Raw genomic sequence first — 17,302 nt, forward strand, 5'->3', positions numbered from 1 at the left:
GGCAATTATTAAAGTGTATTTCGACTTCGTTGCAAACAGAGGTACCACCTTACCCTTTTAATTCATTGTTGTCAAACTCGTACGGGTCTTGGGCCTAAGTGATCTGTGCCTTTTTTAAGGCAATGCCTACTTCTACCTCTGGCATCATACCCCACGTGGAGAATCTCTTGGCCAGCCGGCAATTGTTTATTTCGACTTTTTTATATACCAAGGTACTTCCCTAACCCTTTGCTGACTTACTCGCTGGCTTATCCCTTATTGTAAGTAAGTAAGTTCAATAAATATAAGACTATATGCCAGGTCTTTCTGACAACCAATTACAAACAAATTGGGGTTTATCTAATGAGGCTTTTCCCAGGATGCAATTGCTCGTAGACTGTATACAGTTGACCAAATAATCCACAAATTCCGCAAAAGGATCTTTTAATTATAGGCCATGTCCATTTAGACATTAAGCAACAAAAGCCCAGCATGACCGATGCATTTGTCTTTAACATCTCCGATATTGATTCCGCGTGGCCTTCCAATTGACATGAGTGTCCATTGGTGTTCATTGTTAAACCTTTGGAGCTATATCAGTTTGTGTGGAAATTAAGAGCACGATGACCTTCCCTTGGTGATAACAACATGGCCAACAACCATATCGTGTGTTACCAAAAGCCGTCAGCGATAGTCACACCGACAATTTGCTACCTTCGTGGACAAAAGCCTGGCTTTTCGCTGGATCCTAATTAACATCTAGTGTTGTCACTACCATTTGCTGTAGAGATTTAGTTGCACAACATAACAGAAACATTCTTTGTAAATACTCTATACTGATATTTTGACATTTGGATGGTTCATATACCAATTGTAGCCGAAAAATGATAATGAAACATTTCTGTTTAATATCGATCTATTGTTGGAATTGTAAATTTTCATATTCAATTTTTGTTTGTTTAAAGATGACCATTTTAAATAAAGATTTTAATTTTTTAAAAAGCAAGTGTTAGACTTGTGCTTTTATTGCCACTCAGTTCATATAACCTGTCATTTTAGTCGAGCCTGTAACTTTTGTTGCAGAAAGCTCGACATATGAATAGTGATCCGGCGGCGGCGGCGGCGGCGGCGGCGTAAGTTAACTTCTGAAAAGCTTAATATTTTAGAAGGTGGAAGAATTGGATGCTTCATACTCTGTATATAGATGCCTCATGTTACGAAGTTTCTGTCAGTCACATGTCCAATGTCCTTGACCTCATTTTCATGGTTCAGTGATCACTTGAAAAAAAGTTCAGAATTTTTGTAATGTTGAATTCTCTCTTATTATAAGTAATAGGATAACTGTATTTGGTATGTGCGTACCTTGCAAGGTACTCATGCCCGTCAGACAGTTTTCACTTGACCTCGACTTCATTTCGTGGATCAGTGAACAAAGGTTAGAATAAGTTTTGGTGGTCAAGTCCACATCTCAGATACTATAAGCAACAGGGCTAGTATATTCGGTGTATGGAAGGACTGTAAGGTGTACATGTCCAACTGGCAGGTGTCATCTGACCTTGACCTCATTTTCACGGTTCAGTGGTTATAGTTAAATTTTTCTGTCTTGGTCTGTTTTTCTCATACTTTATGCAATGAGTCTACAATATTTGTTGTATCGAATGATTGTAAGGTGTACATGTCTAGCGGGAAGATATCATCTGACCTTGACCTCATTTTCATGGTTCAGTGGTCAAAGTTCAGATTTTGAGTTTTGGTCTTTTTATCTAATATTATATGCCAAAGGTCACTATATTTGGTGCATGAAAATATCTTATGATCTATATATAAGTCTCCCAGGTTTTATTTGACCATGACCTCAATTTCACGGTTCATTGCACAGTGTTAAGTTTTTGTGTTTTGGTCTGTTTTTCTTAAACTATAAGTAATAGGTCAAGTATATTTGTTGTATCGAAGAATTGTTAGCTGTTCATGTCTGCCTGGTATGGTTCGTCTGACCTTTACCTCATTTTCATAATTCATTTGGTCTTTGTTTAGCTATCTTGGTTAATGTTAAGTTTATGTGGCAGTTGTAATAAATCTTTATACTTAGGGCTATCAACATAATATTAATGATGAGTAAAGTAGGCGAGACATTTCAGTGTGTGCACTCTTGTTTAAATGTGCTTATTTATCCGAGTCCTGGACTGCATTCCAGTGGCTTTCATTCGTTTACTTTTGTGTAAATTTTATACAGATCAGTATTTTTTCAAATGTTTTACCAATATTTGAGCTGCATGTAACATCTTGAACACTCAGAACAGCAAAACAAAATTTAGATTTCAGAAATAAATAGCCTTTAGTCATCGACGAATAGCCGATGATTTCAAGAGTTGTTTCCGTTAAAGGATGATTCCTTTTTTTTTGTGCAATACTTGCTCTTTCGGAGGCTCGAGGGTAATTTCAGCAAAAATTTTATCATTTTTGTTTTCATTACAAATTTTATTTATTACACTATTAGTTATAACTTTATGAATTGGCTCAAAAATCAACCCAAAAAATCGAATGATTTTGGCCTCAGATTTATTTTCAAATGTTTATATCACTGTAAAAGCTCCAAATTGTCTCCCTTTAGTGCAATAATGACATTTTGTTTTGGCATTAGAATTAAAATGTCTTTTTCAACTCATCGGTGACCTATAGATATTTTTCAAATATGCTTTCCGTAAACTAAACAGTTGTAAAATTAAATCGATTTCTGTAATTTAGTTCTTTTTTTATTTCGATATATATATCTCTCTATTTCTCCTATTAGTTCTACTTAAAAAAAGTACCTTAACAAAAATGGTTGCTTCTTTCGAGGGCAGATTGTGAGCTTAAGTGAACGATAACCCCATGTTTTTATTTGATTTTTCTATTTAGTATATGATAAAAGTTCATCTATAGAAAAACAAGCAAAATCCTACATGTATATTTAAAAAATAATGGATTAATACCCTCCAGTCCCCTTAACGACAAAAAAAATAAATAGAACATTACGTTTAAGTTATCACCTACAGTATTTTACAACCTCCATTGGTGATACATTATATGTATTTCTGCTGTTGTTTTATATAAGTTATTGTCCTGAATAAACATCTTTATGCGTTTTTGCGTTTTTGCGTTTCAGTTTTTATTGTGAAATTTCTTCAATCAGCCAAGACAAACTTTAAATTTCGCCTTAACGATGTTTTCGCGAGAAATCCATGTATTATTATCGAATTACTACATTTAATCATTGTCTAGTGCCCTAAAATGAGATTTTTCGAGACGCTGGGTTTGAAATGGGATACCCTATTTAATTTAAACAATATTTGCAATCTTTTCAAAAAGATGCAGATGGGAATTTTCGTTCCTTATGAAAGTGTTCGCAAGGAGTTAAATTATAAACTCCTTATAGGATTATCAAAAAGCAACTATTAAGGACCCCTTTGGAATAAAGATCTTCCAAGACAACGTGTTCGAGAGTTTGAGTTTAATACATGACTTTTTAAAACTTAATGGACGGAGCAGGATTATCTTACTCTTCCAGTTAACCATACATCATCACAGTTGCATTGGTTCTTGTTGCTCAGATTTTAAATGTCAATGATTTCGTCCGAGACCACAATTGTCGTCCCTTGATTTTCGTTATTAGTCCCTAGTGATAACAGTGGGTTACTTGCCAATAATTTTTATACCCCTTCCAAATTTATTTCTCCTTGTTTAATGCCTCACATTGTAAGTGGGGGGGGGGGGGGGGTGAAATTACACTGTAAAAAAATTTGGGTCCAGAATTTTACAGGAAAGTAGTGATTTGGTCCAGCTGAAAAAGGTTAAAAATTAGCACTTCGGAAGCTGTCAAAAGATTTCAAGACACCCTAAACACAAAATTGTCCATATTTTGAGTTAGACGCGATGAAGTTTTCTATAATTTTGATATAATTTGTCCCAAAATTAGTACAACACACTGTAAAAGTTTCATTGAGAAAGCGCAGGTGGGATTTTTTAAATTTTCATTTATGTTCTAAAAGAAATGCACTACGAATTAATTGTGTTCTCGGACCATTTGTTTTGTGGACTGTTGTGTATCTTGTTGTTTTTCATTCAGCTGCGGCTTTGTTGGTTTGTTTCAACCCTTTTTAGTGTGATTATCCTTTGGTACACTTTGCCTCTCTCTTATATATGATATCGCAATAATTATATATATGTAAGCGTTCATATACATTTATATGGATACAATATTGAATTAAAATAGATATAATAATTAGATGAGTGAAAAAAAGAAAATGAAGTAATAATTGTACGTGTGAGGAGTTGGCATTCTTATAAAAAAGGAAGATGTGGTATTATTGCAAATGAGACAACTATCCACAAAAGACCAAAATGACACAGACATTAACAGCATTAGGTCACCGTACGGCCTTCAACAATGAGGAAAGCCCATACAGCATAGTCCGCTATAAAAGGCCCCGATAAGACAATGTAAAACAATTCAAACGAGAAAACTAACGGCCTTATTTATGTCAAAAAAATAAATGAAAAAAAAACAAATATGTAACACATAAACAAACGACAACCACTGAATATACAGGCTCCTGACTTGGTACAGGCACATACATAAAAAATGTGGCGAGGTTAAAGTCTTTTACACTAGAAATATTTTAGATCTTGTTATATAGACTAATTCTTATTCATTCTGGTCGTAAGTAAGTCTGTCATCCTCAAACGTGTGAGCAATGGTGTACGTACACCAATTTGTAGAATACATGGGATATTCAAAGACTTAAACGAACGCATGACTTTTTATTAGTTGTTAGTGGCTTTGAAATAGCTGTCAGATAACTGCGAGTACTCTCAGATCTGTTCACTGTGACTTTTTGTGTCGGGATGTATAAGTACCCGGCCACGTCCACTTGTATTTGTGTCTATCTGATGAGTTAAGCCCTTTTCAACTGATTTTTATAGTTCGTTCTTATGTTGTACTGTTATACCGCTGTCCCAGGTTAAGGGGAGGGTTGGGATCCCGCTAATATGTTTAACTCCGGCACATTATTTAAATCTGTGCCTGTCCCAAGTCAGGAGCCTGTAATTCAGTGGTTGTCGTTTGTTTATGTGTTACATATTTGTTTTTCGTTCATTTTTTTACTTAAATAAGGCCGTTAGTTTTCTCGTTTGAATTGTTTTACATTGTCTTATCGGGGCCTTTATAGCTGACTATGCGGTATGGGCTTTGCTCATTGTTGAAGGTCGTACGGTGACCTATAGTTGTTAATGTTTGTGTCATTTTGGTCTTTTGTGGATAGTTGTCTCATTGGCAATCATACCACATCTTCTTTTTTATATGCTCGAAACTTTAGAATAGTTTAGAAATTTATCAAATCAAATAATCCTTGAGTGATGGTTTCGTTATTGAAATTCTAAATTGATGTTTAACCGCTTTAAATATTATATATGATAATCATACGAATAAGTCAGGAACGGAGTTTCAATCTGTAATTCAATAGTTGTTGTTTGTTTCTGTATTTGTTTGTCGTATAGTGTTTTGTAAATCAATGGTTTTCTCGTTTGAATAGTTTTATCATTATGTTAAATGGTGTCGGCGTTTGCTACATGTGGAAGTGCACACATTTACGACATGTTATAATTGCTTAAACGCACAGTTTCTTCTTCCCGCTAATAATATATAGTCACCATTTGCACTTATATGCGAATGGCCGATTGACAGTCGCTCCAAAATATTTTGCAACATTTCAGTTAAAAAAAAACTTTTTTAAGTCTGGTAATATTTTCGTCATATTTCCAACAACTTTATTTTTCTTAAACATTACAAATATTACAAATATAACAAACAAACAAACTTCATTTTTGGAACACTATCACAAAGTTTACGTAATACATGTGTAGCTATTTATTTAGATAAACTGTATTAATCCATACATTTCGGAATTATTTAGCAACTATATCCAAATGACGAGGAAGTTCGAGGTTATTCAAGTAATAAGATTAAGGAAACTTTGGTTAACACAACAGCATTTTCGACAAAGTAGTTTATTTTTGTTTGACAAACTCGAAAAGAGGGGGAAAAGTAATAAAATGGTTACTTAAGCATTTACTTAATTTCTATCACGAAATAAATGCGTTTAATATTTTAGATACAGATACAATATAGTGCATTCGTAAATGTAAAACACTTTTTAATAGAAAATTTAAAAGAGATACATCAACAGTGTTTATTTTAGAATTGCTCAAGTCTGTAGGGCTTATTCCCGATTGTCCCACTTTTTTTTTAAATTAAGAGCTCATATTGTCCCACATGAAAAGTTCTGACTGGTCCACATTATTTTATGAGGCGAAATGTTCTAATCCCTTGTTAGATTGTCTCTATGGTTTTGTTTCAGATATATAAGCCAAAATCTACATTTTATGCGATGCTCTTCTTTTAGACATTGCGGCCATCTTAATTATTGGGCGGGGTCATCGGATACTTTTTTGAAACTAAATACCCTAAGGATGATTTTGGCCATGTTTGCTTTAATTTTGCAAGTAGTTTCAGAAGAGAAGATTTTTGAAAAAAATTAATGACGACGACGAATAATGAGAAAATGAGAAAAGCTCACTTAGTCCTATGGTCCAGGTGAGCTAAAAAGCAAAACGGACAAAAAGCAACGGACAAAAAGCAAAAGTGTCGGACAAAAAGCAAAATTATCGGACAAAAAGCAAAACGGACAAAAAGCAACGGACAAAAAGCAAAAGTATCGGACAAAAAGCAAAATTATCGGACAAAAAGCAAAACGGACAAAAAGCAACGAACAAAAAGCAAAAGTATCGGACAAAAAGCAAAATAATCGGACAAAAAGCAAAAGCGGACAAAAAGCAAATCGCGGACAAAAAGCACCGTATCACACGTGTATTGTTTTAACTCATCATGAGGTAATTAAAAAAGTCACCTTCAGTCGTGGATATCCTGTTTAGACTTTTTATTTCCTTGGTTTTCAAACTCTTGCAATCCTAATGAATGTCGCATGTTATGCGCAAATAAGATTTGATATTATTGCAGTCTTAGAGTTTACGCTGTTGGTTTGAGGTATGATTCTAGTGATTTGTGGTTGTGAAATAATAATTTAAACGGATAAATTTGGAGTGAACGGGTCAAAATGATATTTACAGTTACTGATATTTAGAACACTATCAAAACTGTTCGGACAAGAAACAATTGAAAGCAATAATACCATAAGTAAACCTACCTGGTAACCGATGTTGTAAACCGGTCGTTTAACAACGGCAGATCTACTGGCAGATATCACAGCTAATCGTTCCCTTTCAGATTCTGTGCAATAAAAAATAACACAAATATAATATATGTTTAATACGATACATTATAAAAATATAGATAGGAAAGGTAAATATCAATATCGAGTTGCTTATCACGTTTTCGATATTCTTTTGATTTATCAAATGTGTACTCTTATTATAGCGAAAAATCAAAATTGTGTTATCTCTGACTTATAATATGTCTTATATTGATGAACAGCCTTTATGGTTTTCTCTGAGATGAAAATTGGTAACCAGTCATATGTTGTGTTCTCTTTGGTGTTTGTTACATCGTCGTAAATAGTTATCAAAAGTACTAAGTACGCCAGACGCCAGACGCGCGTTTCGTCTACATAAGACTCATCAGTGACGCTCATATCAAAACAGTTATAAAGCCAAGTAAGTACAAAGTTAAGAGCATTGAGGATCCAAAATTCCAAAAAATATTGTGCAAAATACGGCTAAGGTAATCTATCCTTAGTTTTTCGAAAAATTCAAAGTTTTGTAAACGTGAAATTTATAAAAAAATTACCACATAATTGATATTCATGTCAACACCGAAGTGCTGACTACTGGGCTGGTGATACCCTCGCTGACGAAACATTCACCAGCAGTGGCATCGACCCAGTGGTGTAAATGGTATTCGTCTCTATGATATGTAATTTGTCAGTAATTAGAGAACAGTCATACGTGGTGCTATCTCTGTTGTTTCTTATCTTTCATCAATGGAAAGTTTAAATTGGTGAACAGACAAACGTGGTGCATTCTTTGGTGTATGATATGACTATCTTTGGTGAACAGGTAAACGAGGTGCTTTCACTGGTGTATAACATATCTATTTTTGAGGATCAACGTGGTGTTCCCTTTGGTGTAAAATATGCCTTTTTTGGAGCAAAAAGGTGGTGTTCTCTCTGATGTATAATTTGTCTATTAATATTGAAACTCATCATTTTTACATTTCTGATTTTCATCTTATTAACTCTGCATCAGACGGGACGTCAAACTATCTACTTTAGTTCTTACAAGTTCTGTTTCAGACATGTAATTAAGGTCATCATCCCTTTACTTATAATCATCTATGATAGACTTCCAAGACGTAATGAATCACTTACCATCTTTGTACTTATATTCGTCTGTGATGTCCTGCCGAATTACTGACGTGTCTGTCAAGTGTGGTCTGACGGGTTTTCCATCAGGTACTTTTGTACTAATATTTTGACCAATGCTTTTAATAAACAAAAGGCATCACTTGTTACAATGTGAAGTTAAATGTGTTAAGGCGTACATCTGTTCGGATAACTACATCTTTATATATGAAATCATATTAATTTTGAATTCATTTACAGTTAATTAATATTTTCCGTAAAACTTATTCGGAAATAAGTAATAAAAAGTAAAATAACAAGAATACCGAAGAGAATTCACAACTGAAAGTCCATAGCCAAATGGCAAAGTCATCATCTCAAACACACAAAACGAATGGATTAAAACTGTAATATTCCTGACTTGGTATAGACATTTTTTCATGTATAAAAGATTGGATCTTGGTTTTGTAGCTAGCTAAACCTCTCACTTGTATGACAGTCGCAAAACAAGAATGTGTCCAAAGTACACGGATGCCTTACTCGCACTATCCTTTTCCATTTTCCATAGACCGTGAAATTGGGTAATAATCGATTTGGCATTAAAATTAGAAAGATTATACTATAGAGAACATATGTACTAAGTTTCAAGTTGATTGGACTTCAATTTCATCAAAAACTACCTTGACCAAAAACTTTAACTGAAACTCCCACTTTCATTTTCTATGTTCAGTAGACCGTGAAATTTGGATCAAAAGTCTAATTTGGCTTCAAAATTAGAAAGATCATATCATAAGCAACAAGTGTACTAAGTTTCAAGTTGATTGGACTTCAGCTTCATCAAAAACTACCTTGACCAAAAACTTAAACCTGAAACTCCCACTTTCATTTTCTATGTTCAGTGGATCGTGAAATTGGGGTCAAAAGTCTAATTTGGCTTTAAAATTAGAAAGATCATATCATAAGCAACAAGTGTACTAAGTTTGAAGTTGATTGGACTTCAGCTTCAACAAAAACTACCTTGACCAAAAACTTTAACCTGAACGGACGCACAGACGAACGGACGAACAAATGAACGAACGGAGCATAGACCAGAAAACATAATGCCCCTCTACTATCGTAGGTGGGGCATAAAAATCCATTATGACTGTAATTTGTATTTGATACAGTTCGAACATACTGTACATGTTGTTATGAAACTTAACCGTTCAACATAAAAACTAGTTTATTAGACAATACATAAATATATGTTATACTAGAACACACCCGTGATATCGCGGGTCCGTGACTGAATTAAAGTATACAACTATGCGCAAGCCTTATCTCAGTATTAGTACTGTCATCTGATAAAGTCATGCCGATTATAAGATACACAATTTTCTCTGCTTTCAAATCTTTCTGTTTGAACCCGTCGAACTGGAACTTATCAATTATTGGTAATATTAAATATTTGGAAAACAAAAGGTCCTGGAATGGAGTATTTTTTAATCAACAGCATTGTCCTATATTAGTTATAAATAAAGTTGAATTCTTTGATTCGCTGTTTTACGTCATGCCCGCTAACAAATTGAAACTTATTTTTAGTCCAGATTTTTAGTATTCGTATTGTTATCTTAGAAAGTCTTACGGATTAAAATACTACAATAGGTAACAATTTGACAATTTAGTAGTGTCAACCCTGTGATTATGACCCGTTTATATAGCATATTAATCCTGAATACACCGTTTGGTGGTGCGCCTGTCAGATGCGGAACGTACAGATAAGGTAATAGGTAACAGGTGATTATACTATTGGTATCGGTATCGGACTCGACCCGGAACTTCCTAATTATTGGCGATATTGATTACGTGGAAAACAAAAGGGCCTGGAGTGGTGTAGTTTTTAATCTACACCTTGTACTATATTAGTTGTATATAAAGTTGAATTCTTTGATTCGTCGTTTTTACGTGATGACGGCTGACAAATTGGACCTCGTAATTTTAGTATTATAGATCTATAGCAATAGCACTTACGCGCTTTTGTCCAATGATAAAATAAACCACTGTCCTCCATCACGTCCCCAGTTAACTTTGTCGGCATTAACTTCAGCAAAAACGAATGGGCCATCATATAATAACTCACAATTACCAGATTTGATAGCAGCAACAGACATAGGTCCACACTGATACATGCCTGAAATTTAAATTAATTAGCGTCGTATAAATTCTCACAACGATCGGTTTTCACAGCTCAAGAGACATATGCTCACCCTGAAATATGCATAACATATACGAAAATCTTCTATATAGAAACACATTTGGAAATGAAGCTAATAGGGAATATTCTGTTAATGTCTATAGAATATATAAATAACATTGGTACTATCAAGAAACAACAACATGGTTAGGGTAACATTCAAAAACATGCCTGAAAGATATAATAAATAGATTTGATAGTCAACAACTGCAAGGTAAACAGTTGATACTATAAATACTATGTTAAAGTACATTAGAAGGTATTAAAGTGATTGATATAAGATAATCATCAACAGAGAAAGATTTTTATCAAACAAAAGAATAATGACAAAATACATTCATCATGTGAATCAGTAATCTTTGGTGAAGATATCAATGGGATATAATAATGCTTCTTTGTTTGGACTATTTTATCTCATAAAAACATTGACCCAGACATAAGTATAAATAAGTTTACTTGTAATTGTGAACACAACATCTGCTTTCTTGATAGTTATCATATATCACTTGTTAGCCGTTGGTACTAAGACATACCATTGTTGCAACATGTGACATAGACGTACCATTGTTGCAATCTGTGACATAAGAAGCCACTGTGAACTTTACTGGTACGAACGAGATAATAAGTTATCGATAACATTTTGATAAAGTATCAACCGCCACGTATATGTTAAGTATTCAGCTTTATGAATGATGTTAATAGGTATATTTAATTATTCATCTGAAAAGTAACATGCATCCTTTACCATAAGAACGATGCCTTTACCAAATCGTCCCAAGGTTTTCTGAATTATTTAATCAGAAACTATATAACATAGGCCTCAAATACTCCCGAGTGTCAACACAAGTTCTCTACATAGCAAATATTTGACATAAGACAACTACTTTTTTTAAGACTTGAGATCTTAACCACCTACAGTGGATAAGAAAACCAACAAGTAGCACTAAAGACTTGTAATACACCCTTTTGTTGCAATAACAAGGATTATTTTTTATTTATCATCAGTAGTTTCATGTAAACATACCAGTACTGCGTTCCTGGGGAGTAGCATCTATCACCTGCCAGCCATTGTTTCCGAATGGAAGGTCATTTCGTCTCATCCATACATCATTCCAACAATGGAAATTCCTTTAATCAAAATAAATTATAAACTTTCTTAACAACAAGCAACAAGCGTATGTGTCACAGATTTGTAACATATTTCTCGTAGTGTTTTGCTAACCACAACAATATTCCATAAAAAATCATTCTTTCAATGCAAATTAAATCTATGGTGTCCTGCGTTTGAGTCAAAAGTTTCCACACTGTTTATTTGGTCTTGTACGCTATAGTTTCTGACGGTCCAATCCGAATCTCATTACCTCATTAGACTATATATAGTATAAAACATTTTGCACTTACCATACAGAATCACTTTTACCTATCCCTTCAACATTTTCCTTTCTTTCTAAATCCCAGTATACATCGATTGTTACAGTTCCATCCGAGTCGTGAGCCGAAGCAAAGTTGGTCACGTTCCTACATGGAATTCCAAGGGCTCTACAAACTGATAGGATATGATTTCAAACATTATTCAATAATCTTTTGTTGGTTTAAACATTTGGTCACGTTCCTACATGGAATTCCAAGGGCTCTACAAACTGATAGGATATGATTTCAAACATTATTCAATAATCTTTTGTTGGTTTAAAAATTTTTAATTATCAAAATTTCAAAATTCTGAATGCACTTGCGAAACATAAAATTTACAAAAGTGTACAGCCAACTATGCACTAAGGGCTTGATCAAGAAAACAATCCCAGGCAATAGGTCGTGAAATAAATATGAAGAAGTAAAAACAATTACTATATATACACCTACCCGATCTACTTTCACTATAAAAATAACTATAATGTGTTGAGTGCAGTTTAATAATGGTTTGAAAGCGAAAACTCACTTGAAGATGAAAAACTTTAAGAATCGCTTTTGAAATATAATAATAGTATGAAAAAGATCTCATGTCTCAAACTAAGAAAAAATATAGACCTATATCACACATTAATTGCATAGTTGCTTTAAGATTATAATTATCATCTGAGTCTTACTTCCATTTAACATATGATGAGTACAGATATACCTTACTGTGGCAAATATGGACTTTTAAACAAAACAAATATTGACTTTCTCTCGGACCATTGCTTAAATTGGTTTTCAGAAAAAAGTTGATTTTTAGAATCGGAATCTATCACAATTGACATGCACATATACTTCCAGCTAATTTAATCTATCTAATTGGGGAAAATATCTGTAGTAACTATTTTTGTGGTTTGAGGCAATTTCAATTTTCTAAAAAAATATAAAAATAATAGCTCAATATTTACAAATTATAAAAAGCTAATTAAGCATTTTTTTCGATGTACAATGTACAAATTGATGTGGTATATTTGTTATAAGATAACACAGTGATGTTTACCTCTCGCGAACAATTGCATTAATTGGTTATGGAAAATCAGTTTTGTTATTTGCTTTTGGAATTAAAATATTTCAAAATTGACACGAACATTCAACATATACGCTATCCTAAATTAATCAAACTGAAGCAAAATGTTAGTAGCGACACGAATTCCTATTGGATAAAGGCATACACACTGGGTTTTTTAGTAGATTTTGATTTGAATAAATTATTTGATTAAAAATTATTTACTGTACATAAAGTTCTAGAAAAAAGCACAGATTTTTCCTACATTAATGGTATGATACAAGGAGCCCGTATTGATACTTTAAGTAGAACTGACATAATATTTAAGAAATATTCTGAAGGTGTTGCATGTGGAAAACGATTTCACATATCTGGGAAATCAAAAGAATTTAAAGGAATTTCTTTTTTAAATGGCACAGGAATTCGATTAGAAAAAGGCCCGGCAAATTTTCAATTCAAATAGGAAAGAGTTATAACTGATGGAGTTGGAAATTTCAACCTTTACAATAAAACAATTTAAATTAGAACATTTATTAAAAGATGCGAATATTTTCAACTCTACTAGTCAACCTTTTTCGAATCACCATTTTCTCTCGTTAGAATCTTCTTATCGTTAGTAAACAAGTGAATATTTTCGAAGGGTTAAATATTTCGCAGTGGTGACTTGCCATGGCTTTGTTTGGACTTGTTTATTTGCTTTCTGGCCTTGAATGTTTGTCCCTAATATTTTATTGACTGTGCATTTGCATTCAGATATCGCAGATCAAATTTATTCGTTTATAGTGTATTAATGTACGTTTTTTGATTGAGTTAAGCCTGCCAATTGATATTTTATCGTGTGTTTTTCTATGTTGTGATGTTATGCTATTGTTTCAGAAAAAAGAGAAGGTTTGGATCCATTAAAACGTTTAATCCCGCTGCAAATGTTTGCACCTGTCCTAAATCAGGAATCTGATGTACAGCAGTTGTCGTTTGTTTATGTAATTTATACGTGTTTCTCGTTTCTCGTTTTTTTTAAAAATTTTATATAGATTAGACCGTTGGTTTTTACCGTTTAAATGGTTTTACACTTGTAATTTTGGGGTCCTTTAAAGCTTTTTGTTCAATGTGAGCCAAGGCTCCGTGTTGAAGGCCGTACATTGACCTATAATGGTTTACTTTGTTTTTAAATTGTTATTATTTGGATATCATGGAGAGTTGTCTCATTGGTACTCACACCACATCTTCCTATATCTAAGTAAATGCAAGAATCATGAAAGTAGTGAAAACATCATATTACTATGGAATTAAAGAACAAGTGATATATATACTTGTAGTGACTACTCCAGAAAATGTGAAACATTGTCCGTATTTGACTGCCTTTTTGGTATTGACATGCTGTTTAAGAATCCGGACACTGCCGTTCCACTTGAGTGGTGCTATCCCGTCTACATAATCGGAGTCCCATTTACCAGTTAAAATTCCGTTGTCATCATTCGAGTTTACCTAAATAAAAGATTGTATTTATTGAATTGTGTATCAAATATTTTGGCAGAGTAGACATTTGGCTTAAGTTCTTTTTTTAACTATTCTTGTTAAATACTTTTGACTTGTAAATTTTGGGTTTCACTGAATGACAGTTTTTAAAAAAAAGACGATCATTTTTTTTTTTAATATATGTATTGAAATTCTGTACAAAATTAGCTTTTGACATATCATAACATTTTTTTCAGCATTTATCATGACGTTTCTGAATAAAACATATGTGGGATATTAAGAAAGTATGATTTTAATTATTTTTGAAGGTGAAAACTACGTTGCCGCTTTTGTTTTAAATAACTGAATATATAATGTGAACTGTAATATCAATGTATTATTGTCTCATGTATATATATGTGTATTTTCGGACGCTTAGTAAGTTATATGCTAACTGTAAATTGGTTTTAATTAAAGTTCTTCTATACTTTATTCTTTATTGTTTCATATTGAATCATTTATCCTATAGCATGTTTCATATTGAATCATTTATCCTATAGCATGTTTCATATTAAATCATTTATCCTATAGCATGTTTCATAATTAGTTTCTAGCATTATTGATGCAAAATAAATTAACGAAATGCAGATAAGGCGCCTTATAATACTGTATTCAACGTCAGGAAACTCATCAGTGATAGTCTTTTAACCATTCCCTAGTGTTTGTGTCCTTTAAAGTATTTGATGATAATGTCAGAGCTTTATCAATCACAATTTGTCTAGACACTTGGAGATTAAGATCTTGGTATATATGAAAAGGTATTAACACTCGTTTACAGTTGAATACTATACGTTGGATTTTTAAATCTATCATGTTGTTTTGGTATGTTGCTTCAATGGTCATGTTGATATTTATCCAATGATATTTCTTATAAAAAAGAAGATGTGGTATGATTGCCAATGAGACAACTGTCCACAAGAGACCAAAATGACACAGACATCAACAACTATAGGTCACCGTACGGCCATCAACAATGAGCAAAGCCCATACCGTATAGTCGGCTATATAAGGCCCCGATATGACAATGTAAAACAATTCAAACAAGAAAACTAACGGCCTTATATTTAAATAAAAAAATGAATTAGTTCAAGAGCATACTTTTCACCATAGTAAACATTTAAATCCATTAAATATATGTACATACTATTTGAGAGATAGCTCTGGACACTCTTACAGGATCTGCCATAGACTTCGATATGTTATTGTTAAAACCTTTCTGGACACACCACAGGCATATTTCTAAAATGCCATCCTCAAACTAAAAAATATGTGCTTAAATATAATTTTTGTTAAAACCGTTTTGGACACACCAAGGGCATACTTTTAGAATGCCATCTTCACAATGAAACCCGTGATTGATAAACAGTCACCAAGTCAAATAGAAATGAGAATTGAAATAACATGCACAAATATTAGAAATAACGTCATTCACTACAAGATTGTCGCTTTTTTCCAATGAGAAGAAAATTGAAAGAATTATTAGCAATAAATCAAGTAAATGGCAGTAAAAACTCATAATTATGATTTCTTTCTTTCACAATGTATTGGTGAATGTCAATATAAAAGCAATCTTAATGTTCTGTATTATTTGTTTTTCTGTTTTTTTTATGCAACTGTTCCTAAGTAAATAAAATAAATTCCAACCTGTCCAAAAAACCAAGGTTTAGCGCCAATTTGTTTATAGTTTCCATGAAATATTGCACCACTGTCATTGAGGACATATTCTTTTAGGAGAGAGGTGTTGTCAAAGTACACATCGTCATCTGATAAATACAAGTAAATAATATGAAAATTAAATTAATGCACTCCCAATTTTATCATCAATTAAACTAATATGTATATATCTGTATCAAATCACGAATGTCTTCATGTGTACCATAGTACTGATAATTTGGTGTTAATATTAAATATATCAGTTGTCATACTTGAAAGAAATAACGATAGGGTTGATACATATAACTTTTTAAATTCTCCCTCGCCCTGCTCGTCCGAATTTAAAGTATTTAATATCTAAATTCAATAGGCTATAAACAAAACAAACACAGATATAGGATTAGTTGCTCGCAGTAACATATCATTTTCTCTTGCGATACAATATTTTATTTTACTTTCTTGTACATATTTCTTCGATTCAAACCACTGACATATAAATCCATGACATATAACATTGTTTCTCATTCGCATCTTTTCTTTTTCCTGGGTTAATACCTCCAACGCCTGTACGTATGTAATAAACATAGCAGCAACTGTCAATATACCAATGTGACCAACTTCAATTCGACGCAACTGCGAGCACCTTCGATAATATTAGATTTAAATGCCAAACTTTATATAGTACCATTAAATCCCACCCGTAGAAACCGCCAAAACTTTCCTCGTGCATTATACACCCGAAATCAAACTCTATAAATAGTACATACTGTTGCAGAACTAGTTATACTAGTTCCCATCTATAAATAATTACCACTAATAGCAAACGGGAAAACACCAATTTCAAACGAAATAGAATATATTTATATTGCGTTGAGAACCCTGAACATTGCTCCATCCCTTTAGCCCCATGTATTGAATCTTAACTTATGAAATATTTGCCACTGAACGTTTAAAAACCAACATACAATTGAATGTAACCGAAAATTTATATATTTTTTTCAGGAAATTATTTCTTATGATGGAAGAAACGATGCTATCATTATAATCCGAGAGGGAAAGAAGAATCACACT

General features: G+C 33.0%; 1 protein-coding gene across 4 annotated transcripts in view; it reads right to left on the bottom strand.

Annotated features, from left to right (window-relative positions):
* The window catches only part of LOC143080490 (protein-glutamine gamma-glutamyltransferase K-like), an 84,115-nt gene that overhangs the window by 8,277 nt on the left and 58,536 nt on the right, over nt 1-17,302 (bottom strand). For all 4 annotated transcript variants that reach the window (XM_076256348.1, XM_076256347.1, XM_076256349.1 and 1 more), the window contains 8 exons: nt 16,223-16,341; nt 15,723-15,836; nt 14,374-14,548; nt 12,007-12,151; nt 11,630-11,733; nt 10,383-10,542; nt 8,400-8,512; nt 7,221-7,303 (listed from right to left, as the gene is read on the bottom strand). In XM_076256348.1, coding sequence (XP_076112463.1) covers nt 7,221-7,303; nt 8,400-8,512; nt 10,383-10,542; nt 11,630-11,733; nt 12,007-12,151; nt 14,374-14,548; nt 15,723-15,836; nt 16,223-16,341 — 1,013 coding nt within the window. The remainder of the gene's footprint in view (nt 1-7,220; nt 7,304-8,399; nt 8,513-10,382; nt 10,543-11,629; nt 11,734-12,006; nt 12,152-14,373; nt 14,549-15,722; nt 15,837-16,222; nt 16,342-17,302) is intronic.

The sequence above is a fragment of the Mytilus galloprovincialis genome, chromosome 6 (genome assembly GCF_965363235.1).
Source record: "Mytilus galloprovincialis chromosome 6, xbMytGall1.hap1.1, whole genome shotgun sequence".
NCBI classification, from domain to species: domain Eukaryota; kingdom Metazoa; phylum Mollusca; class Bivalvia; order Mytilida; family Mytilidae; genus Mytilus; species Mytilus galloprovincialis.